The sequence below is a fragment of the Stegostoma tigrinum genome, chromosome 36, assembly GCF_030684315.1.
Source record: "Stegostoma tigrinum isolate sSteTig4 chromosome 36, sSteTig4.hap1, whole genome shotgun sequence".
Lineage (NCBI taxonomy): Eukaryota > Metazoa > Chordata > Chondrichthyes > Orectolobiformes > Stegostomatidae > Stegostoma > Stegostoma tigrinum.
In genome coordinates, this window is record NC_081389.1 from 26258332 (window position 1) to 26283782 (window position 25451).

A 25451-nucleotide genomic window follows, 5' to 3' on the forward strand; every position below is an offset into this window, starting at 1 on the left:
CCCTACAATTGTTGAACTCGATATGCATCCAGAAGGCTGCAGAGTTCCCAGGCAGGAAATGAGGTGCTGTTTTTCCAGGTTACACTTAACTTCACTGGAGCACTGCAGCAAGCCTGAAACAAAGATGTTGGCCAGGAACATGGCAATGTGTTGAAGTGGCAGGCTACCGGGAACTCAGGGTCATTTTTGAGGACAGAATGTGGGTGTTCTGCAAAACAGTCACTCAGTCTGTGCTTCATTTCCCCAGTGTTAAGGAGACCACATAGCCTTTGATTACGGGGGCACCAATTTAGGTTAGATTAGAGATTAATTCCCTACAGTGTGGAAACAGGACCTTCGACCCAACAAGTCCACACTGCCACTTGCAGCATCCCACCCAGACCATCCCCCCGATAACCCACACACCCCTGAACACTACGGGCAATTTAGCATGGCCGAACCACCCAGCCTGCACATCTTTGGACTGTGGGAGGAAACCGGTGCACCCGGAGGAAACCCACGCAGACCTGGGGAGAATGTGCAAACTCCACACAGACAGTCACCCGAGGCTGGAATCGAACCCGGGTTCCTGGCGCTGTGAGGCTGCAGTGCTAACCATTGAGCCACCGTGCCGCCCTATTTAACACTGAGATGAGGAGGAATTTCTTCTCTCAGAGGGTTGAGAGTCTTGGGAACTCCTTGCCACAGACAGCTGTGGGGAAAGACTCCTTGTGTGTATTTAGGGCTGAGATAGATAGATAGTTTCTTCATCAGATGGGGTAATCAAGGGTTATGTGGAGAGGACAGGAAAGCAGACATATGCAATGTCAGATTGGCCATTATCCAGTTGAATGGCAGAGCATGTTTGAGATGCCAAACAGTGTATCCTGTTCCTATTTCTTATGGTCATAATACTGTGCCCTTGATGACCTATAAACAATTCACATGAATTTTTCTGCCTCTTACTGTTTCTTATCTTCACCCAATTGACTCTACACTTTGATCTCCAATCTAAGATCCTTTCTCACTGTTGAACTGATTTCATCCTTTATTTAAAGTGCTAGCCCTTTTCCTTTTACTTTTTGCTGATGATTTTCAATTATTGGCAAAGTCAGGAATGGGTATGGGATGATTTGAAAACTGCAATCCAAGAAGTCTCTGCGTTCAGAGACCTTGGAGATGTGCTCTGATCTTTAAGCTGAGGGAGGTGAAAGTGAGTGGGGAACCCATTCCTCTCCAAGGAATGGCCCACGAAGCTTCTTGGAGGGCTTATTAATGGGCTAGGGAGATTGAAAATGCAAGTTTCAATGGAGAATTCAGAGAAGCTGGACAGTCTGGTGCATGACAGTTGTTAGACCTAATCCAGGGAGAAGTTCAAGCTATTTTTAAAAGAAAATATTGGCACCTGGCATTCATGTGGAAATTTGTGATAATATCTCTTTTGGCAATGTGCCACTTTAGCACTCAGTGAGATTTCTGGCCCTCTGAGCAGCTGCCTGTTTTCTTTTGCAATGCATCGGCAGGCCCCATGATGGTTATCATCTGTCTTTACTGTGTTTGTGTTTTGCAGGCACTTCCTCCCTCCTAATTACACTTAATATTTTGGTGCTGAGTTCCAGACAATTAGGATATTTACATTTCAAAATCATGTTCCAAGAGGGGTTCAGATGTAGCACTGAATTCAGACTTGGAAGTAATCCAGGCATTGACTTCCTGACCCTGGCTTGAAATTTATGCCCATTAGATCTGATTCTCTCTCTGCAGGTGCTGCCTGAACTGCTGAGAATTTACGGCATTTTCTGTTTTTGCTTCAGATTTCCAGAATTCACAATAATCTTGCTTGACCAAAATTCCAGTTAGCATTTCACTCAGAAACTGGATCTCATTGGCGTGATAAATATTTCTCTCTGTTTCAGAGTGGAAAATATGGCAATGCGCCTGGAGGAGGTGAATGAGAGGGAACATTTCATGAAAGCATCACTCCAAACTGTGGACATTCGATTGGCCCAACTGGAGGAATTCTCTGGCCGTATGGTCAATGCAATGGAAGTTCTGGCTGGTATTGATAAGGCTGAGCTAACTCACACTCGCTCAAGATGTCCTTCAGAATGTGATGCCTCCTACCTGATCAGACAAAACAGTACCGAAGCAACCAGCATGTATCGCTTCCATATGGATGGAGATGACACTAACTTTGAAGACAGCATGGGTCTAATGTCCCCCTCAATGGGATCTCAAAGGAAGAGTTATTCGGCTATTATTCCGAGAGAGGAAAAGGAACTTGTGGAACAGAAAGTGAGTATGACACCAAAACGTCGGTTTGGGTTCTACCAATCCTCCAGCTCCCGTAAAATGAGGGAAGAGAGTCTGAGGCTGGAAGTTGCACAGGACCCCAGTAGTTTCAACTCTTGTGTTGATATTTTTGTTTCCTCATCTGACGATTGTCTGAACCCACTGAAGATAAAAAAGGAAGCTAATTACCAAAAGTTCCTGCGTACAGTAGAAGCAGAGTTTAGTGGAAAATTAGAAACAAAAGCTGGATCAGTAGGACGAACAAAATTGGAAACTCGTTTCTCGTTTCCCTTGGAAAAGGCCAAAGAAGCTAATTATTTTTCTTCACAGACATATAGTACATGCCAGACCACAGTGGTAAAGTCTAGAAGCATTGTCTTTGGATTAGAAGGTATGGTATCTGGTCAAGAAGAAATCCGGAACTCGGACAATGACTATACTATAGACCATGCATTTACTGCCAAACCCTCTTCCACACAGACCCCAGAATGGGTCACTCAGTGCAACCGTAAGTTTTATAAAATTCTGCCTGAAGAACAGATGATGGTGGAAGAAGCCGCTCCCCAAAAATTACCATCCTCTCCTGAGACACTGGCGGAACAAAAGCAGGAGCTGACAGATACAGAGGAGGACACCAGCACTTCAAACTGTACCTTGGATCCCTGCCTCTCTAGAGGAGAGATACCACGGTCAGTTCCAAAGTCTAAAAACTTTCTAACAGTCACACCAGATAGATTCACCACCTTGAGGTCAAAGAGTCTTCATGGACATTGCAGAAAAACAGCTCCCATGATTGGAGAAAGCTTCAAAAAACCAAAGCAGGCATTCAGCACGAAAGACCTGCGCCAGGTGTCCGGAGAACCCCGGCGAACGGGCAGCAGCCGAGCACCAGGTCCAAAGAAAAAGTCCACTGAGACCTTTTGCTAAAGGATCTTTTGCTGCCTCCTGTTACCCAAAATTCTAGTTATTACCAGGTGAATCTTAATCTACCATCCTCATCACATATTTGAAGCATCTTTAGTTTTTTTTTCCACACAAATTTCTCTTCTTTCTCCCCTAAAGATGTTAGCCTCAATGTGGGACAGATACAGGGACACCAGCAGGTTTTCTGATACTTCAGCCCTGGAGGAGCAGGCTTAATGGGCCAGAAGACCCACTCTTGCTCTATTTGCAATGTTACTTAAATGACCAATGTTCTATGAGCCCACACAGTGAATTAAGAAAAAGTCACAAGACTATCAATATTGCCCATTCCTGATTTCCCTCAAGAAAATTGTGAGCCACTTTCTCAAATTGCTACAATCCAAGTGCTATTAAGCAAGTAACTCCTAAGCAATGAAGAAATGGTAATATTTCCCAGGTCAGAATGAAATGTGACTTGAAGCTGAAATTGCAGGTGACAGTGTTGCCATGTTTCTGCTACCTTTGTCTTTCTTAGTGGTTGAGACTGTGTGCTGGATGGTGAGCCTTTGCGAGTTGCTGCTTTGCATCTTGGAGATGGTACACATTGTTTCTCCTGTGCACTGGTGGTGGAGGAAGTATATGTTTGAGCTGGTGGATGTGGTGCCAATCAAGCAGAATAGTGCTAAATTCTGGAAGTGCCAGAAATGTTCCTGCATTCTCCAGTTCAGTCACATTGTAAATTCACCCATGGTCATCAGATAATGATGATGAATATGTGTTGTCTATTTGATCTGAGAAATTGCACAAGATATCTCTTCCTAAAGTGAACTGTGTTAAAACTCTCAAGAATTGTAGAGTCATAGAGCATGGAAGCAAGCCCATCCATCCAACTTGTCTGCGCCAAACAAACACCCCAATCTGACCTAGTCTTATTTGCCAGCATATGGTCTAAGCACTTCCTATTCATTTACCCATCCAGATGCCTTTTAAATGTTATAATTGTACCTACGTCCACCATTTCATCTGCCGGCTCATTCCATCGATGCACCACCTTCTCCGTCAGAAGTTCCCTCAGGTCCTTTTTAAATCTTTTCCCTCTCACCTTAAAGCTAGTCCTCTAGTTTTGGACTTTCCCACCCCAGAATAAAAGACCTTGGCTACTTACTGTATCCCTTTGTCTCATGAGGTCACCCCTCAGTCTCTGATGCTCCAGGGATTAAACTCCCAGTCTATTTAGCCTGTCCCTATGGCTCAAACTCTCCATTCCTGGCAATAGCCTTGTAAATCTTTTTTTGCACCCTCTCAAGTTTAACAACGTCTTTTCTATAGAAGGATGACCATAATTGTACAGTATCCCAAAAGTGGTATCACCAATGTCCTCTACAACTGTGACATGATATCCCAACTCTTATAGCCAAATGCCTTCTTCAACACTCTATAGACTTGTGAAATATGCACTTGCACCCCAGATCTCTTTGTTGGCAACTCTGTCCAAGCCCTACCATTAAAAGGTATAAGTCCTGCCCTGGTTTGCTCTACCAAAATGTAATACCTCAAATGTAAATAAATTAAATTCTGTCTGCTACTTCTTGGCCCATTGGCCCATCTGATCAAGTTCCCATTGTACTCTGAGATAATCTTTTTCACTGTCTACTACACCACCTATTTTGCTGTTATTTGCAAACTTACTAACCATATCTCCTAAGTTCACATTCAAATCATTCACAGAAGTGATGAAAAGCAGTGGACCCAGCGCTGATCCCTGTGGAACACTGCTGGTCACAGGCCTCCAGTCTGAAAACAACCCTCCACCACACCCTCCGTCTCCTACCTTCAAGCCAATTTCATATCCAATTGACCAGGAACCCATGCATCCCATGTATCTAATCTGACTAACCAGTCTACCACACGGAACCTTGTCAAACGCTTTACTGAAACCCACGTGACAACGAGAAGACGTTGCTCTGCCTTCATCAATCTTCTTTGTCACCTCTTCAAAAATCTCAATCAAGTTAGTGAGACATGATTTCCTACACACAAAGCCACATCGCTTATCCCTAATCAGTCGTTGTCTTTTCAAATGCATGCAAATCTTGTCCCTCAGAATCCCTTCCAATAACTTACCCATCAATGACATAAGGCTCACTGGCTTCTATAAGGTTCAGCAATCTTTTTCCTAGAATCCCACAAAGGTCTGGAAAACACCTAATCTTGATTGAATTAAACTTCAATTCATTTCAGCAGAGTTACTAATTGGTCTGATCAGTGTTTGATTTGTTGAACAGAATTTGAATGAAGGAAATTCAGAAAAACATGTTTTATCTTGCAAACAGAGATTGACTCTTAACTGCCCTCTGAATAGTTGTTCAAGGGCAGTTAGAGATGGTCAGCATGCTGGTGACACCCACATCCATGAAAGAAGAAAGAAAGAGTTGAATTATTTTTCCTCTTGATTCCTTCTTTCAGGATGTAAGTTAAACTGCTAAAGATGTTTTTAATTTTGTTTCCTTTCATCTCGCTTTATTTCAAAAATACTTTCAGAGTTTGATTCCAGCGCTGCAAGCACTGAGTGTGAACTGACAATGTGCTGCAACCATTTAGACTCAATAGAACTTGTATCAGTTTCAGCCACTGGAACCTGCAGTCAGGTAGTGGACTTGCTGAGTTTGTTTCTGTCTACACAGTGAATTTATTGTTATCAAATTTATCGGTTTAAAATGTCTCGATAATTTTCTGCAATGTGCAGAGTGACTCCGAATACTTGTCTTTTTCATGTTTTAACTCTTGTCTTATTGTCACTGAAAACTACACTGTTTTCTGTAGTTTTAGTCAGGATCTTAAAAAAACAACAGGAATAAAAATGTTGGATTTATTATAACTGAATTCTTTTTGAAATTTTAAACCACCTCCATCCTGTTTGTAAACAATGTTTAATTAAACTGTGACTGATTCTAATTCAATGTTGTGTTGGTTTTAATGGGCATACTATGTTTGTGGTGAGTCAGTTTGTAGTTATTAACTCCATTGCTATTCCTGTCAATTATCTGATGTTTAATCAGGCTGTTGTGAACCTTGCTGCAACAATTAACCCCTCTGAAAAAGTTTCCGATGAGATCTGAGTCACCTGACTTAACTCTGGACCTTGGTCTGTCATCTCCGATCCATTCCCTTATAATTGCCACCTGTTTATGTATCCTAAGTTGCTACACCACCAGCCCTATGTAGCCTGAAATTTCCCTGTGACTTTTTAAATACAAATTTTGGCTGTTGTCCCAGAAATGAATCAATGTCTTTTGTTCCCACGTATTTTTCTTCTTTTTTCTTCACCCCCCCCCCCCTACCATTTTGGCACCTGTCTGCAGGTGTCCTTTAGTTTCATCCTTTTGGGCACTTTGCCCTCCCAAAATCCTTTGGCTTTAATGTTCATGGAGTCTTGGATATTCCAAAATTTTAAAAATAGTGGGAAAGACTGGAACTGGATATCCTGTCCCTCTTTGTGACAGATCCATTTTTGCTGGTAGGGGAAAGCTAGCAGGGCATTTTTCATACATGAAGAAACTCCCAACTCAACACAGCCTTTTGAAGTCTCTGCTGATTTCAACCTGATCCCATTTTCGCAAACAGCAAGGGGCTTAAATTACAATGTGGAAGTTACACATTTTTACACAGCAGCAGTAAATTCTTTGGAGGATAAGTTTTGGAGAGCTGCCAATCCATGAGGATGTTTAAATTCCCTTAAAAATATTAAGAAACTATCTCTCGGTGACAGGTTTAAAAAGAAAACTCAAGCTGAGAAGTTATTTAAATACCCAACCTTATGTTACTGAGAGTTTAAAAACTACTTGTTCTGTTACAGTAGCTCTTTGAAGACATTATATGCTTTCCATATTTTATCATTACCTCAGTGAGGTTCTTGGTTTGGGGTTCTACATTCATAGTTTGATTAACAGACCAGGGAGGTTATTTAAGAATTTGCTTTCTTTGATGTGGGGTTGTAAATATAAATGTATTTTTCTAATGGATCATGTACTTAGGACTGAACTTCCTGAGGAAATGGTGGATGTGGGTAGATTTACAATGTTTAAAAGATATTTGGATTGACACATGACAAGAAAGGTTTGGAGGGATATAGGACAAGTTTAATTTGGAACTATATTCAACATGGGCTGGTTGGGCCAAAGGGTCTGGTCCTGTGCTGTTTGACTCTATTATAAATTGGAAGTAATTTCTCATCTGGTACTTGATATTGATATGTAATCTTAAAATGTTACAATTGAAGAGGAATTCAGAGTGATGATTAAAAGGTAGAACTGAATGCCATTTGTGACCAAAGGTCCACATGTAAATGACAAAGAGATTTCCTTGAGTATGGTGATGACAATGGAGCAAGAGGAAAAGTCCTTGCAACTGATACCATAGAATCCCTACACTGTGGAAGCTGGCCGTTTGGCCCACTGAATCCACACAGACTATTAATCCCACTGTATCTATCAGTGTCTATTCCGAGTTTTTACGTCGCCCATCGACGTGTCTTGTTAAGTCCACTATCTGGCTCTCCACTACAGTTCTTATGCAGGGAACAACTCTTCCTATCATGTGGCAGAATACCAGGCTGGGAATCTTGAGCGGGGAGACACATCATAGGTTAGCAAGTTTACCTTGTTTCCATCATCTGATGTGTTTGAAGAAAAAGTGTATTGATAACACCCATTACGGACCACCATTACCTGTGACTAAAATCCTATACTTTATTAAAATCACAATGTCTCTATAAAACCACGCTAAAATTAATCTAAAATTCAATAATACTAATGAAACTAAAAACACAATAAAATAACTAAACACCTTAAACCAAAAATTTAAAATCTGCAAGCTTGCTTGTCAGGGTTTTTCAGAGTCCAAGTGATCTTTCACATGTCATTAAAAACCTGTAAAAGTTCAGAGTCAATGAAATAGTTAATCTGGATACCTCTTGGGCAAACGACTGGAATTTCTTAATGCCGAGGTATTCCATGAGGTCCATTTGCCGCGTGCACCCATTATAAAACCATAAAATACTGGCGTCTCGCCTTTTATCATTTCCTTAATATTACTCGCCAGATGCCTATGCTTTGAAATTTTCTCTTCCCATGCTTTTTCTAGGGCTTCCTCCTTGTTTTCATAGCGTACTGTTACGTCCACAACCACCACCTTACTATCCTTCTGGAAGATTAGGTCCAGTTTCCATACTTTACCATCTGTATCCTTTATCCGGGGTCCCACAAAAGTTCTCCATCCATATCTACTCACGAACTTATATAATCTCTCCACTATTTTATTATGCCTTTTTATTCGCATATTCTTAACTGCCGGACACCATCCCGATATGCGCGGGAGCATTTCTACTGAAGTATCACATCTCCGGCAAATTTTATTGCAGAGAGGTTGCCCGTGAGTTAAAGTTGTACGTGTGGGGTAAATATTAGCACGCAACAGTAAAGTATTTATCACCTGTGATGTCTTCGTATTCGGGGCCATCTTTATCCATGCATTAGAGATATCATCGTTCTTAAAATACTGTACTCCCAATCCTTGGCATTGTAATGACTCCCATCTGCATAATTCAACCTTCCTCCAGTCCCGGTAGTTCGAGCTCAGACTTTTCTCTGTCCGTCCCTTCTTGTTATCCAATTCTAGCTCTTCCCACCTGACCGGCCACACTTCCTGCATAGTCTTCAGTTTCATCAATTCGCTGATATCGTCGATGTTTCTTTCATGGCAAAACTGAAACGACGCCGGAATAACGATATCGTCTGTCATCTCCAATGCCAACCTTTTCTTCAAAATTGCAATTGGGACTTGTATCTCCAATCTTTGAATCCCTAGGCCCTCATCTCTGTTGCAGGCATAAATTATCCCATTAGCTATGTATGATGGTAGATGTAAAATACCCTTTATAAAACCACAAATAAAAGAATCTAACCTGCTTAAAACATTCTGTGATGCTTCTGCCAGGACCAAATGATAGTATAGCTGAGGTGTAAAATATATACGAAAGATCTCCAGTTTCTGTAACGGTCGGACGGCTGCTTTCCATAGATCTACTGTCCATTCTTCCGAGATCCCTTCCCAGGTTTTCAACCGCACGCCTATCCACGGATCAATCATAGCTCCAAGATATTCTCATACTCTCCGGGGTTGACATATTGCACGGTTCCGGTTCCTAGAGTCTATTCCTTCATACAACTATAGAAGAATGTTTTATTCTTATATTGGAAATGGAAGCCTTTTGTTTTTCGGATATTGATGTTAAGGCCAGTGTTATCACAAAACCGTTGTACGATTTTCAGGTTATTCGCCATACCCCTGTGAGAGTTGCTCACTAAGCAATATCATCCGCAAAGGCTAATGCGGTACAATGGGCAGTCTGACCCTGCCACTCCATTGATACTCCCGTTCCCAGCTCCTCAAGTGTACTAATCAGAGGGTCCATCACAATATTAAATAACATAGGAGATAAAGGGTCTCCTTGTTTCACACTGCGATTAATTGCCATGGGGGGTGTTCTAAACGTATTACCCTCCACCACTGCCATGTTATTAGTATAAAGATCCACCATTAACTGAATAAAATCTCTCGCAGCGATACCCTTTCAATGCTTTAGCAAGTAGTTCATGCCCTGTCGAATCAAAAGCCTTGGCCAAATCCACACAAACTACTGCCAAATCCCTACCGAGCTTCTTGGCTCCTTTAACAATATTCCTTAAAATCATCATATTTTCACAGCACCCTGATGACTGCCAAGAAGCGTTTCTGTCTAATATTTAGCTGCACTACCATACGAAGTCTCTTTGCGATAATTCTTGTAAAAATCCGTACTAATATCGGGCCTATTGTAATAGGACGCCAGTTATCTATATCTTTAAGACTATCGAGGTCATCTGTTTTGGGTATTAGTACTATTCTACTTTGTTTCAGTACCTTAGGAATTACTCCGGCCCTCAACCATGCAGTAAAGAGACGTGGGAGCCAAGTGACATTCGTTAAATGTATATCCTTGATGTCCTTCAACCCCCAGCCATCAACCCCTGCTGCAGTTTTCGGGTCAGATTCACTAATGGCCATATCAACTTCTTCATTGTCTATATCTGTCATTAATCTCTCATAGTCCATATTTCCATTGTAAGGTCTAAACCTTGCAATATTTGCTTTGTCGTTAAAACAAGCCAGCTTTTCTTCAAATACACCGGTCAAATATTCTACAGTGAATTGATTAATACATCCGGGAGGGGCTCCCATCAATTCCCTAGCAAGTTGCTTTCTATTTGTTTTATATAACAGTTGACTTGCACGGAATTTAGCTTTCTTTATGGCATATCTCCTTTGGGCCCCAGTTCCCTTTCTCCTTTTCCTTTGAATATTCCCTTCCTTACTAGTCTTATTTTTACTCCTCTCCCCTTCCCCGGTGTTCTTTCGATTCTTGGCTAATAATCTCTCAGTACATATTTCAATCCACCTATTCACTTCATGGTCACCTTTTCTAATATAATTTTCTAATTGATCTAACATTTCATCCAGTGTATTAGCTCTGGACTTCAGAGATTCATCCTTATTCAATTTCACCGGTTCTGGACCCAATTCCTCAGATTCATTACTATCACTTATCAACTCTTCTAGTTCTTCCGACTCTACACCATCGCTGTTCCTAGACATAGTCTCCTTTACTCTTTTATTTATTACGTTTTTAAGACCTCTCCTCTTTTCCGCAATCTGTTTTGCTGTTTTTGATACTAAACCTTCAACTATTTTCTTACTAATCTACTTTTCCCCACTATGTCTAGCTTCTAGTTGCAATAACAACTGAACTTCTTCTTCTGCCCATATTCCTTTTCTCTTTCCTCCGGCCTTATTTCCACTACTTTGCTTTATACTAGTAATTCTCTTCTGATTCCTCACTTCTGCATGTTTGTGTCTCTCATGTTGCCCTAGTCCTATCTTCGTGCTAAAACCAAGATCACACAATGAACATTTAAATGCTGCTTCCCTACCCTCTCTACTCTCTACCTTACACTTAGGGTAGTGACAGGCAATAGAGTGATACTCTCCTACTTTACCACATTTACAACATGTAATCCTAACAGCCTTGATACCATGCCTCTTCTTATTATGGACTCTATATTCTCCCATTGTAGCACATACAACATTACACACATCACACACAAACATATCTACCGGATACCTTAGTATCGCCTCCTCTCTGGTCTTAATTTGGAGTGGCTCAACAATTTTACTGCACCCAGACACGTCTCCATGCTCTGATATTTCATCACCATTTCGTTTGTACTTTTTGTTGTAGAAAACCCTTGTTGTTATCTCCTTCTCCACGGGTTGATCTATCATATCAAATGATTCTACAACATTATTTATCTCTTCTTCCTTCCTATACCCTGACCCCTTTAGCTTGCCTTCGGGGAGTGAGATAGAACAGGGAACTATGGGTCTCAATATTTCCGTCTGAGTTGAGACGGATGCCTTGGTCTTATTGATGTGGTTCGTACATTTTGCGGAATATGTCACCACAAACAACCTTGCGGGGCTGTTATTTATCCGGTTCCCGGCCCAACCGGACATTGGGAGGCAGACATCTACCATCCTTTGTTTGTAGCGCTATATACACCACAGCGCAAATGACCCATGCGGGCCGACAGCCGTCTCGTAACTTTTCTCTGGTCGTATTAGCCGGCAAAGGATTGAGCCAGACCTGTACTTCTGCCTGTTGGACCACCAACCAGAACACCGGTTGTTGGCTAAAACCTCAGCCAGATAAGACAAGGGTACTCTCGTCCAGTGTTACCAGGGGGAACCGCGTGGAGGTTCGAGCAACACTGCAAGCGATAAGCTACGTAGAAACGTTGCAGTGGCAACTACACAAGCGGGCTCGTACGGAGACCCCACCTTAAACAAGCCGTAGTTGCAGCCCCCCAATTAGATCCACCCGCCCCACCCTATCCAAGTAACCCTGAATTTCCCACAGCCGGTTCATCTAATCTGCACATTTTTGGACTGTGGCAGGAGACCAAAGCACCTGGAAGACACTGGGAGATTGTGCCAACTGCTCACATGCAGTTGCCCAAGGGTGTGGAATCTGGTCCCTCAAGGTGAGAGGCAGCAGAGCTGACCATTGAGCTACTGTGCTACCCCAATAGTTGACGACAATTAGATAAATAAGAATGGAACCAGAACATAGCAATCACACCTGGTTAACATAAGTTGCTGGTAAAGCTCAGCAGGTCTGGCAGCATCTGTGAAGAAAAAAATCAGAGTTAACATTTCGGGTCCAGTGACCCTTCCTCTGAACTAATCTGTTCTCATAGTTCTGAGGAAAGATCACTGGACCCGAAATGTTAAATCTGATTTTTTTCTTCACAGATGCTGCCAGACTTACTGAGCTTTTCCAGCACCTTCTGTTTGTGTTCAATTGAACCAAGTTGTCTATATCTAAAATAAGATTCTGTTATTCTTGACTGGGACCTCAATATCTTTATTCATTCATTGTTCCTTAATCTTACCAGCCTTACCCTTCACTCTAACAGGAACAAAATGCCTCTGAACTCATCATCACACTCTTGAATACCTCCTCCTTGTCAGGTGTCCTTTTACCTGTGAACAGTCTACTCCAATCAACTTTTGAAAGTTCTTGTCTCATACCATTAAAATTTGCCTTAAAATCTTTAACTTATATAGAAGGCTTATCCTTTTCTATTACCATTTTGAAATTAATAGAATTATGATCACTAGCCCCAACGTGTTCCCCTACTTTTACTTCAGTCACCTGCCGTTCCTAATTGCCCGACAGAAGGTCTAGTTTTGCTCCTTTTCTAGGCAGAGTGTCCACATACTGATAGAAAATTTTCCTGAACAAATTTGACAAATTCCTAACCATCCAAAAATTTAACACTATGGAGGACCCAGTCAATGTTTGGAAATGAAAATCCCCAATCATTACAACCTTATTATGCTTACATATAACTGAAATTTCTCTACATATTTGTTCCTCAATTTCCCTCTTATTATTGGGGGTCTACAGTACAATCTCAAAGTGATCTTTCCTTTCTTATTTGTAATTTCTACATATATATTTTCACTGGACAATTTTTCAGAAAAAATCTTCCTTCATTACGGCAGTAATGTATTCCTTAATTAAAAATGTCACACCAACCCCCCCCCCCCCCACCCCCCCACTGCCCCTCACTTTCTTTCCGCCTTTTCTACACTTCCAATAGTATCTAAAACCTGGAACATTGAGCTGCCAGTCTTGTCCATCTCTCAGCCAAGTTTGTGTAATAGCAATGACATCCCAATTCCATGTTCTTAAACATGAACTTATCAGCTTTATCTGTAAGGCCCTTTGCATTGAAATAAATGCAATTTAGTTCTTTAGAGTTACTACATACTCTGACTCTCTCTCATCTATCTTTTCTAATTGATATGCTTCCCTTGCATTCGGAACCTACCCCATCAATCCTTCTATTTACACTACCACTTAGAATTCCTCCACACCCCTCTCTATCAGTATGAAGTCTCCCTTAATGAAATGAGCAAATCTTCCTGCTAAGATATTGGTATCTTTCCAGTTTAGGTCAGACGCATCCCTTTTGAACCAGTCTTTTCAATGCAATTGTTCAAAAACCTGAATCTGTGGACAATACACCAGCTCTTCGGGTATTGATTTATCTCCTTTTAACATTGCTAACCTTCTCCTGTTTAAGTCTGGTATTGGGAGTAAACCAAAAAAGTATTACTTTTAATGTTCTTTTTTTAAATCTTCTACATAACCTCTTCAATTCACTCTGTACTGCTTTAATAATTTCCATAAAAATACCATTCCTACCAGGGTATCCAATAATTTCTGGCTTCTCAACCCCACCTTAGCAATATGATTGAAACATTTAGAGATGCCCTTAATCTAGCACCTAGAAAGCAATAGCCATCCTAAATATCCGCTCGCTGCTACAGAATCTCTTGTATATGTCCCTAACAGGACAGTCCCCTATAACAACAATTCTATTGTCTATCTTGTCAAATGCTGCCTAAAGTAAAGATCATTCCAAGTTCCAATAACTGACTGGCCATTCCATTTTCCTCAGAGAGACTACCCCCTGCCACAGTTCCATACACCGAATATCTATTTGATATATTGTTGAATTGCTATCAAATCTAGCCCTCTCCCTGGTGACACACTAAGTCTGGGTGTTACATTTAACCTTGAGGAGCTTTGATACACACAATTGCATGATCATTAAGCCTGCCTATTTCTACTTCTGGAACAGAGTCCAACTTTGCACCAGAGTCATTCTGATATAGAACTCTTTGTTTCTTCCTTTATGTCCAGATGTGATTATTCTTGGCTGGTTGCCCACAGTCCGTACTTGAGATCCTACTCGTTATGGCCGGTGACTTCAACCAAGCCAACCTCAAACAAGTGCTGGTAAACTGGCACCAAAGAATTTCCTGCTCTACTAGAGGTCCCAACATTCTGGACCCACTGGTACACAATAATTAAAGATACTATCAATCCATTTGTTGCCCACAACCCAGACATTAAGATCACAGTGCTGTGTTCCTCCACCCATGTTACAAGCAGAAGCTGAAATGGGAGAATCCTTCACGAAAAGTAGTAGTGTCAGTCTGAGGATGTTCCTGGGACCAGTACTGCTTGGAATTGGTGGTCTGGGCCGTGTTCAAGCGGTCAGCAGAAAATCTAGACGAGCATGCTGCCACAGCCACAGACTTCATTAGCAAATGTGTGGAGGATTGCATATGATAGAAGTCTATCCAAGTGTTCCCGAACCATAACCCTTGGATAAATCAGGAAATCTATCCCCTACTGAAGACCAGACATGCAGCATTCAAGTTGAGTGATCCGGACCAATACAGGAATTCCAGGTATGACCTCTGCAAAACCAACAGGGATACCAGGACTGGACCAAGTTAGAGGCCCAAACCTGCCAAACAGACTCCCGCTGCAAATGGCATGGCCCAAATGACGTTATGGGATACAAAATGGAGCAGTGCAAGATAGCTGACAAAGACACATCCTTCCCTGATGCACTCAATGCTTTCTGTGCTCCGTTTGAGCAGAATGCCAGCAGCTCAGTCATGACTGCCAAATAGGACCGGGCATATCTGTTCCCTCCGTCACCACTTCAGATGTCAGATTGGTTTTCCTGGGAGTCATCCTTAGGAAAACGACGGGCCTGCACAGTGTCTACAGTCAAGCACTCAGATCCTGTGCCGACCCACTGGCGGAGGCATTCACCGACATTTCAATCTCTCCCTCCTACAATCCGAAGTCCCCACCTGCTTTCACCATCACCCCCATACCTAAGGAAGCACATGCACTGTGCTTTAATGACTACCGCCCAGTGGCTCTGACCTCAATAATCATGAAGTGCTTTTAGAGGCTGGCCATGGCCCACACCAACTCCAGTCTCCCAGCCTGCCTTAATCCCCTAAAATTTTGCCTACCGACGTAACAAGTCCACAGAGGATGCCATATCCCTAGTCCTCCTGCACTCATCCCAGGAACATCTAGACATCAAAAACACCAATGTCAGACTCATGTCTGTTGACTAAAGCTCTCAACGCCACACCTGAAGAAGGACTGAGACTCTGAAAGCTTGTGTTTTTAAATAAACCTTTTGGACTGTAACCTGGTGTCATGTGATTTCTGACCTTATCCCACCCCAGTGATCACTGGCACCTCTAGATCGTCATTAAACCCTCCAGACTGATTTCAAAACTTCGTAACCTTGGTCTCAGTTCTGCCCTCTGCAACTGGATCCTCAGCTTCCTGACCTGTAAATCACAATAAGATCCAAAAGCTCAGCCAGCATCTGTGAAGACAAAATCAGATTTAACATTTCAGGTCTGGTGACCCTTCCTCAGAACTGATGGTAGCTGCGTTGGTAAACATTGGTTTATATGCAGGTGATAGGAAGGGGAATGGGGTAGGCAGTAAACGATAGCATAGAGCCTAAAGAGAGAGAAGATCATTTGGATAGACAAAGGAGTTGATAACAATCAGTCTAGGAGGGGGAATAGGTGTAAATTGGAGCTGTTAGTGACTAACAATAGGTAGTGTGTAGTGGCAGGCTATGTGACAAAAGACCTGGTGTGTGCAGTAGGGGACTGGGACATGGGAGAGTTTAGGCCCCAAAATTATTGAACTCGACATTGAGTTTGGAGGGCTGCAGGGTCCCCAAGCGGAAAATGAAGCATTGTTTTTCCAGCTTGTGTTGAGCTTTGCTGGAACACTGCAACAAGCCAGAGACAGAGATGTTGGCCAGGGATCAGGGTGGTGTGTTAAAGTGGCAGGCAACAGGTAGTCCAGAGTCTTTTCAGTGAGAAGTCACCCAATCTACACTTTGTTTCCCCAATTTAGAGTAGGCCACATTGTGAGCTCCAAATGCAGTAGACTACATTCTGGGAAGTGGTTTGGGCCCTTGGATTGTGGGGAAGGAGAAAGTAAATGGACAGGTGTGTATTGGTAGTGAAGGAAGAGTGGACCAGGGTGTCCTGAGAAGGTGGACAAGGGAGGGGAGGGGAATATGTGGTGGTGGCATCTCACTGGAGGTGATGGAAATAGTGTCTGATGATCTTCTGGATGTGGATGCTGGGGAGATGGTAGGTAAGGACAATGGGAACACTGTTGCTGTTGCGGGAGGGAAGAGAAGGGTTGAGGGCAGAAGTGCAGGAGATGGGTTAGACCTGGTTGAGGGTTCTGTTGACAATGATGCTGGTGAATCCTAGGTTGATTCTGGTGGACGTTTCGGAGGCTCCCTTGTTGAAGGTGGCCCCATCTGAACACATGAGATAAAGGAACTTTGAGAATGGGATGGAGTTTTTACAGGAAGCAGGGTGGGAGGATGTCGAGTGCACAGATGTACATTGGCAGGGATTGGACCAGGGGAGAGTTAATGGAGTCAAGGTAGAAAGACATGAGTTCTGTGGAGCAGGTGCAGGCTGAAACAATGGGTCCATCTGGACAGTACTGTTTTTGGATCTTTGGAAGGAGGTAGAAGTGAACTGTGCAGGGTTGGGGGATTATCAGTTTGGGAACAGTGCAGGGGGTGAGGTGACTAGATGAAATGAGATCAGTGACTGTGGTAGATACAATGTTGTGATGTGTCATGGTGACATGATGGTCCAGGGGAAGGTAGGAGGAGGTTTCTGATAACTGGCACTCAGCCTCTCCAACGTAGAGATCAGTGCGCCAGTCTACGACAGCACCACCCCTATCGGTAGGCTTTATAACAAAGTCAGGGTTAGATCTAAGTGCATGGAGTGCAGTCAGTGCAGAGGGAGATAGGTTCAATTTGGTGAGGGGGGGGGCAAAGAAATTGCAGCAATTAACATCACGTCGACAGTTCTCAGTGAAAAGATCGAGTGCAGGTAAAAGGCCGGAGGGAGGGGTCCAGGTGGAGGGAGAGTGTTGGAGCTGGGCAAAGGGGTCTGTGGGACGGGAAGAGGACTCTTGTCCAAAGAAATGGACATGGAGGCAATGACGATGGAAGAAGTGTTCAACATCATGTTGAGGCTGAAATTCGTTAAGGTGGGGATGCAGAGGAATAAAGCTGAGACATAGAACATAACAGCACAGTACAGGCCCTTCGGCCCTCGATGTTGTGCTGACCCGTCATACCGATCTCAAGCCCATCTAACCTACACTATTCCATGTACGTCCATATGCTTATCCAATGATGGCTTAAATGTACTTAAAGTTGGCGAATCTACTACCATTGCAGGCAAAACGTTCCATTCCCTTACTACTCTCTGAGTAAAGAAACTACCTCTGACACCTGTCCTATATCTTTCACCCCTCAATTTAAAGCTATGCCCCCTCGTGCTCGCCGTCACCATCCTAGGAAAAAGGCTCTCCCTATCCACCCTATCTAACCCTCTGATTATTTTATATGTTTCAATTAAGTCACCTCTCAACCTTCTTCTCTCTAATGAAAACAGCCTCAAGTCACTCAGCCTATCCTCGTAAGACCTTCCCTCCATACCAGGCAACATCCTAGTAAATCTCCTCTGCACCCTTTCCAAAGCTTCCACATCCTTCTTATAATGCGGTGACCAGAACTGTACACAATACCCCAAGAGCGGCCGCACCAGAGTTTTGTACAGCTGCAGCATAACCTCTTGGTTCCGGAACTCGATCCCTCTATTAATAAAAGCTAAAACACTGTATGCCTTCTTAACAGCCCTGTCAACCTGGGTGGCAACTTTCAAGGATCTGTGTACATGGACACCGAGATCTCTCTGCTCATCTACACTGCTAAGAAGCTTACCATTAGCACAGTACTTTGCCTTCTGGTTACTCCCACCAAAGTGTATCACCTCACACTTGTCTGCATTAAACTCCATTTGCCACCTCTCAGCCCAGCTCTGCAGCTTATCTATGTCTCTCTGCAACCTACAGCATCCTTCGTCACTATCCACAACTCCACCGACCTTAGTGTCATCTGCAAATTTACTAACCCATCCTTCTACGCCCTCATCCAGGTCATTTATAAAAATGACAAACAGCAGTGGACCCAACACTGACCCTTGCAGTACACCACTAGTAACTGGTCACCAGGATGAACATACAGGTTATGCTGCAGCTGTACATAACTCTGGTGCGGCCGCACTTGGAGTATTGTGTACAGTTCTGGTCACTGCATTATAAGAAGGGTGTGGAAGCTTTGGAAAGGGTGCAGAGGAGATTTACTAGGATGTTGCCTGATATGGAGGGAAGGTCTTACGAGGAAAGGCTGAGTGACTTGAGGCTGTTTTCATTAGAGAGAAGAAGGTTGAGAGGCAACTTAATTGAAACATATAAAATAATCAGAGGGTTAGATAGATAGGGGGAGTCTTTTTCCTAGGATGGTGAAGGTGAGCACAAGGGGGCATAGCTTTAAATTGAGGGGTGAAAGATATAGGACAGATGTCAGAGATAGTTTCTTTACTCAGAGAGTAGTAAGGGAATGGAACGCTTTGCCTGCAACGGTAGTAGATTCGCCAACTTTAGGTACATTTAAGTCGTCATTGGATAAGCATATGGACGTACATGGAATAGTGAAGGTTAGATGGGCTTGAGATCAGTATGACAGGTCGGCACAACACCGAGGGCCGAAGGGCCTGTACTGTGCTGTAATGTTCTATTCTATTTCCCATCAACTACCACCCTCTGTCTTCTTTCAGCAAGCCAGTTTCCGATCCAAACTGCTATATCTCCCGCAATCCCATTCCTCTGCATTTTGTACAATAGCCTACTGTGGGGAACCTTATCGAACACCTTGCTGAAATCCATATACACCACATCAACCGGTTTACTCTCATCTACCTGTTTGTTCACCTTCTCAAAGAACTCAATAAAGTTTGTGAGGCACGACCTTCCCTTCACAAAACCGTGCTGACTATCCCTAATCAAATTATTCTTTTCTAGATGATTATAAATCCCATCCCTTATGACCTTTTCAAACAACTGAGGTAAGGCTCACTGGTCTATAATTACCAGGGTTGTCTCTACTCCTATTCTTGAACAGGGGAACCACATTTGCTATCCTCCAGTCATCTGGCACTATTCCTGTAGACAATGACGAGTTAAAGATCAATGCCAAAGGCTCGGCAATCTTTGGTGAGTAAAGAACATTCACTACTGGGGGGTAGAAGGTTAGAAGGGTATCTTTGAACTGTTGCATCTTGATGCCTAAAAGGAAAAGGAAAGGTTTCTTAGATAGTAGGAACTGCAGAGGCTGGAGAATCTGAGATAACAAGGTGTAGAGCCGGATGAACACAGCAGGCCAAGCAGCATCTTAGGAGCAGGAAAGCTGATGTCTAGGCCCGAAATGTCGGCTAAAAACCTTGTTATCTAGGAAAGGTTTCTTGTTAGCATGAAAAATGAGCCAGAGTATGAAGTGGAAGTGTGGAGTGGTGCTGCCTTGATCCAGTTTGTTCTGATGCTGTTGGAGAGAAAGGTTGCGAGTGTGTATGTGACACTGCATGGAATTGAGTGTAGATCTCAGGATGCAGCAAAGCAGCTCTCCGTGGAACATGGAGATGTGTGTGATCCCCATTAAATAAGGGCCCAGACATACCTTCCAGGTGAAGCAACACTTCACCAGCACTTCCCAGAATCTAGTCTACTGCATTCGCTGTTCACAATGTGGTGTCCTCTACTTTGGGAAAATGAAGCACCGACTGGGTGATCGCATTGCATCTGCTCACAAAACAAAAAGACCCTAAGCTTTCAGTTTGCCCGCCACTTTAACACATCATCCTGTTCCCTGGCCACCATCTCTGTCTCTGGCTCGTTGCAATGTTCCAGCAAAGCTCAACACAAGCTGGAAGAACTACAGAGATAGTAGGAACAAAAAGAAAGTTGCTGGAAAAGCTCAGCAGGTCTGGCAGCATCTGTGGAGGAGAAAACAGAGTTAACGTTCCAGGTCAGGGTCACCAGACCTGAAATGTTAGCTCTGTTTTCTCCTCCACAGATGCTGCCAGCCCTGCTGAGCTTTTCCAGCAACTTTGTTTTTGTTCCTGATTTACAGCATCCGCAGTTCTTTTGGTTTTTATTCAGAGATAGTAGGTAGACACTAACACGCCCATCACCGCTGCTGCTGCCACCCAGCCCGCTCCACCCACCGCCAACGCTGTATCACCAACGCAACTCCGTCCACGTCGACGCCAACACCAACATCGCTCCGCCCACAACCTCCACAGCCAGCAACCCCAGAGGAGACAGCCACACTGAGCCCTGCCACATCTTCACCATCCCCCCCCAGGCCTCCCACTGACGGAAGACGAACGGTCAGTCCTCAACAAGGGGCTCACCTTTGCCCCCTCCACCCACACATCAATGAATACCAGTCACATCTGGACATAGAGCAGTTTTTCCGTCACCTCTACCTCCACACTTACTTCTTTAACCAGGAGCCTAACCCTCCCTCCACGGACCCTTTCCCCCACCTCCAACACAAGTCTTCCGCCTGGACACCACCCCCAGGCCTCCTACTCTCCCTTGACCTCTTCATCTCCAACTGCCATCGAGACATTAACCGCCTCAACCTCTCCACCCCTCTCACCCACTCCAACCTCTCCCCCGCAGAACGGGCAGCCCTCTGCTCCGATCCCAACCTCACCATCAAACCCGGAGACAAGGGAGGCGCAGTTTTAGTATGGCGCACTGACCTCTACATCGCCGAGGCCAAATGCCAACTCACCGATACCTCCTCCTACCACCCCCTAGATCGTGACCCCACCCCTTAGCACAAAACCGTCATCTCCAACACCATCCATGACCACATCATCTCAGGGAACCTCCCACCCACAACCTCCAACCTCACTGTTCCCCAACCCCGCACGGCCCGCTTCTATCTCCTTCCCAAAATCCACAAACCTGCCTGCCCTTGTCGACCCATTATCTCTGCCTGCTCCTGCCCCACCAAACTCATCTCCACCTATCTGGAGTTCATTTTCTCCCCGTTGGTCCGGAACTCCCTACCTACGTCTGTAACACCATCCAAGCCCACCACCTCCTCCAGAACTTCCAATTCTCTGGTCCTCAACACCTCATTTTCACCATGGACGTCCCCAGTCCCTATACACCTGCCTCCCCCATAAAGCCCTCTGCTTCTTCCTGTCCCGCAGACCCGACCAGTCACCCTCCACCAACACCCTCATCCGCCTAGCTGAACTTGTCCTTCACCCCAGCAACTTCCCTTTCGATTCCTCCCACTTCCTACAGACTAAGGGGGTGGCCATGGGCACCCGCATGTGCCCAAGCTATGCCTGCCTCTTCGTAGGTTACATGGAACAGTCCCTTTGTCACCACCTACACAGGCCCCAAGCCCCACCTCTTCCTCCGTTACATTGATGACTGTATCAGCGCCGTCTCATGCTCCCAAGAGGAGCTCGAACAGTTCATCCAATTCACCAACACCTTCCACCCCAACCTTCAGTTCACCTGGACCATCTCCAACACATCCCTTACCTTCCTGGGCCTTTCTGTCTCCATCTCAGGCAACCACCTACTTAGCGATGTCCATTTCAAGCCCACCAACTCCCACAACTAGCTGGAATACACCTCCTTCCACCGAACTTCCTGCAAAAATTCCATCCCCTATTCTTAATTCCTTCACCTCCGCTGCATCTGCTCCCAGGATGCGGCATTTCACTCCCACACATCCCAGATGCCCTTGTTCTTCAAGGGCTGCAAAGCTCCCCCCTCCGCAGTGGTTGAGAACGCCCTCGACCGTGTCTCCCGCATTTCCCACACCTCATTCCTCACACCCTGCCCTCGCAATAACCTCCCCAAGAGAATCGCCCCCAGTCCTCACATACCACCCTACCAACCTCCAGATACAACGCATCATCCTCTGACACTTACGCCATCAACAAACTGACCCCACCATCAAAGACATTTTTCCATCCCCACCCCTGTCTGCTTTCCAGAGAGACCACTCTCTCCGTGACTCCCTTGTCCGCTCCACACTCCCCTCCAACCCCACAACACCCGGCACCTTCCCCTGCAACCGCAGGAATTGCTACACCTGCCCCCACACTTCCACCCTCACCCCCATCGCAGGCCCCAAGATGACTTTCCAGATCAACCAGATGTTCACCTGCACGTCTGCCGATGTGGTATACTGCATCCGCCGCACACGGTGTGGCTTGCTCTACATTTGGGAAACCAAGAGGAGGTTTGGGGACCGCTTTGCAGAACACCTCCGCTCGGTTCGCAATAAACAACTGCACCTCCCAGTCGCAAACCATTTCCACTCCCCCTCCCATTCTTTAGATGACATGCCCATCATGGGCCTCCTGCAGTGCCACAATGATGCCACCCGAAGGTTGCAGGAACAGCAACTCATATTCCGCCTGGGAACCCTGCAGCCCAATGGTATCAATGTGGACTTCACCAGCTTCAAAATCTCCCCTTCCCCCACCGCATCCCAAAACCAGCCCAGTTCGTCCCCTCCACCCACTGCACCACACAACCAGCCCAGCTCATCCCCTCCACCCACTGCATCCCAAAACCAGCCCAGCTCTTCCCCACCTCCCTAACCTGTTCTTCCTCTCACCCATCCCCTCCTCCCACCTCAAGCCGCACCCCCATTTCCTACCTACTAACCTCATCCCACCTCCTTGACCTGTCCGTCCTCCCTGGACTGACCTGTCCCCTCCCTACCTATACTCTCCACCTATCTTCTTTTCTCTCCATCTTTGTCCGCCTCCCCCTCTCTCCCTATTTATTCCAGAACCCTCTCCCCATCCCCCTCTCTGAAGGGTCTAGGCCCGAAACATCAGCTTTTGTGCTGCTGGGCCTGCTATGTTCATCCAGCTCCGCACTGTGTTACGTTAACTTATTGCCTCACTTCTCTGACCCCGCCCCTCTATTCTGACCCCGCCTCTCCACCGAAATCCCCTCCCACCGCGCCCACAAACCCCGCCCCGATGTCCCCGCCTCCCAAAATTCCACCCGCAGACCCCACCCAATAGTGCGCGCCCACGCCCCCCGCTGTCCCACAATTCCCGCCCAACAAAACCCATGCCCTGGTGTTCCTGCCCGGAGCCCCACCCCCACCAGACCACGCCCCTCCGGCAGCCGCTCGGGATGTTCCGCGGGTCCGGGATGAAGAGCGCGAGGCCGAGTTTCAGAAGTTACCTGCCGCCGGCGGAGGTGAGGCTGAGTGCGGCGTTTTAGGCTGGGGTCGCTCTCCCTCTCGGTGCTTGTTGTAATGGGTGTTTCTTTCCGCAGCGCTCCTTTCCGAGCCGGGCCGAAGTGAGCCGGGTGTGTGAGGCCGCGCTGTTGCCGGGTGAGTCTTTACTCGATGTCGGGGCCGCGGGTAGGGACGGTGGGTGCATGGCCTGTGCGGCGGCTGGGCCACAGTGACGGTCCGCGGCTACTGTTAGTGGCTGAGAGCCAGGTTTCTGAGCCCGGGGCATTCCCAGGTCAGAAACCATGAAGGAAAACGAGAGAAAAGTTCTAAAGGAAGGCCCCCTGGTGTGAGAACTCAGAATGGGCTGTTACGGGGGCGACGGACCGAAGGTTACCTGTGGGTGTGGACCTTGGCAGCAGAGGGACGCTAACTGTGGCTGGACTAAAGATTGTGCCAAGGCTTTGAGTGCTTTTCGGAGGGAGGGAGAGGAGGACGACCTGGTCAGGCAGGTTATTGACCAGGGTCTGGGGTGAGAGCCATGTCCCTTTCGAGAATACCGGACTAAGTAAGAGTCTGATGGGCCGATTAACCTTTCACTTTGAGCCACACTGGGGGACTTTTTAAAAGGCTTGACAAAAGAGAGAAACGACAGAGACAATTGAAATTAAAACAAGGACGTGAGCTTCAAAATTATGCTGTTGCTTTTACTGTTCACGCAGGTTCTGATTGTCCTTGGTCCCGCCGTACTATTGGTGAAATTGATTTGGAATCAGTGTACATTTTGGACATGAGTGGGTTGATTTTTGTATAAGTCATAAGCCCCAGTTTTGCAGCCAGCTCACTTTTGATCACAGACAGTGAGTTCCACTTTTCTGTGCAGTCTCCTGGATCTAGTTAAATGTAGGTATGGTTCATGCTGTGTGCCTTTTAGTGACTAAGGCTGTCGGTTTTTGGCATACATCCTCTGATTGGGCCAGACTCTGACCTCCAACAGTGGTGTCACTAACTTCTCAGGTGTCTCGGTTACTCTGTGATTCTGAGAAATTGGAGCACAGGATAACATTGGGACAGTCACTGGACCAGAAGGCAAGAGGGAGAGAATACTTGTTGGCCTGGCCAGGAGTGCATGTTTCAACATGATAGCTTACTTCTGAATGATTTTAGAAAGTGTTGTTTCATTCTGTCACAGCTGTATGAGTTTTCTACTTTGGGAGCAGAAGCCACTGGTATGGGACAGTAATTTGGAAGACTGTCACATTAGAACCCTGACCTGGTATGTCTGGACATGTGTGTCTCACTAGTAGACATCACTTCCAAGAAAAATGTTCCAACAGAGTTGTAACCTAATCTTCAAATTAAATAACCTTCACAAAATATTTTTCCATTTCAAAAAGATGTTACTGGGGGAGCACTGCACTGTTGGAAGGAGGTTCAGTGTTGGGAGGTGCGCCACACTGTTGGAGGGTCAGTGCTGTGGGTCCTTGGGAGTATCATTGGGAATTGTCAGTGGGTCATTCCTGAAGAGCAGCATTAGTGATAGGAAATGTTCTCACTCAGAATTCAGAGGATCTGGATTTCATAGCCTGAAAA

At 45.1% G+C, this 25451-nt stretch overlaps 2 protein-coding genes across 3 annotated transcripts in view; both read left to right on the plus strand.

Moving 5' to 3' along the window:
- Positions 1–5961, plus strand: part of LOC125446762 (transient receptor potential cation channel subfamily M member 1-like) — a 186645-nt gene extending 180684 nt beyond the window's left edge. Inside the window, exon 29 of the mRNA XM_059640140.1 lies at positions 1896–5961. Within this exon, the coding sequence (XP_059496123.1) occupies positions 1896–3198 (1303 nt within the window). The 3' untranslated portion in view covers positions 3199–5961. The remainder of the gene's footprint in view (positions 1–1895) is intronic.
- A 17816-nt stretch (positions 5962–23777) lies between these two features.
- The window catches only part of mtmr10 (myotubularin related protein 10), a 30045-nt gene continuing 28371 nt past the window's right edge, over positions 23778–25451 (plus strand). For both annotated transcript variants that reach the window (XM_048520547.2, XM_048520548.2), the window contains exons 1-2: positions 23778–23881; positions 23960–24017. In XM_048520547.2, coding sequence (XP_048376504.1) covers positions 23816–23881; positions 23960–24017 — 124 coding nt within the window. In that variant the 5' untranslated portion in view covers positions 23778–23815. The remainder of the gene's footprint in view (positions 23882–23959; positions 24018–25451) is intronic.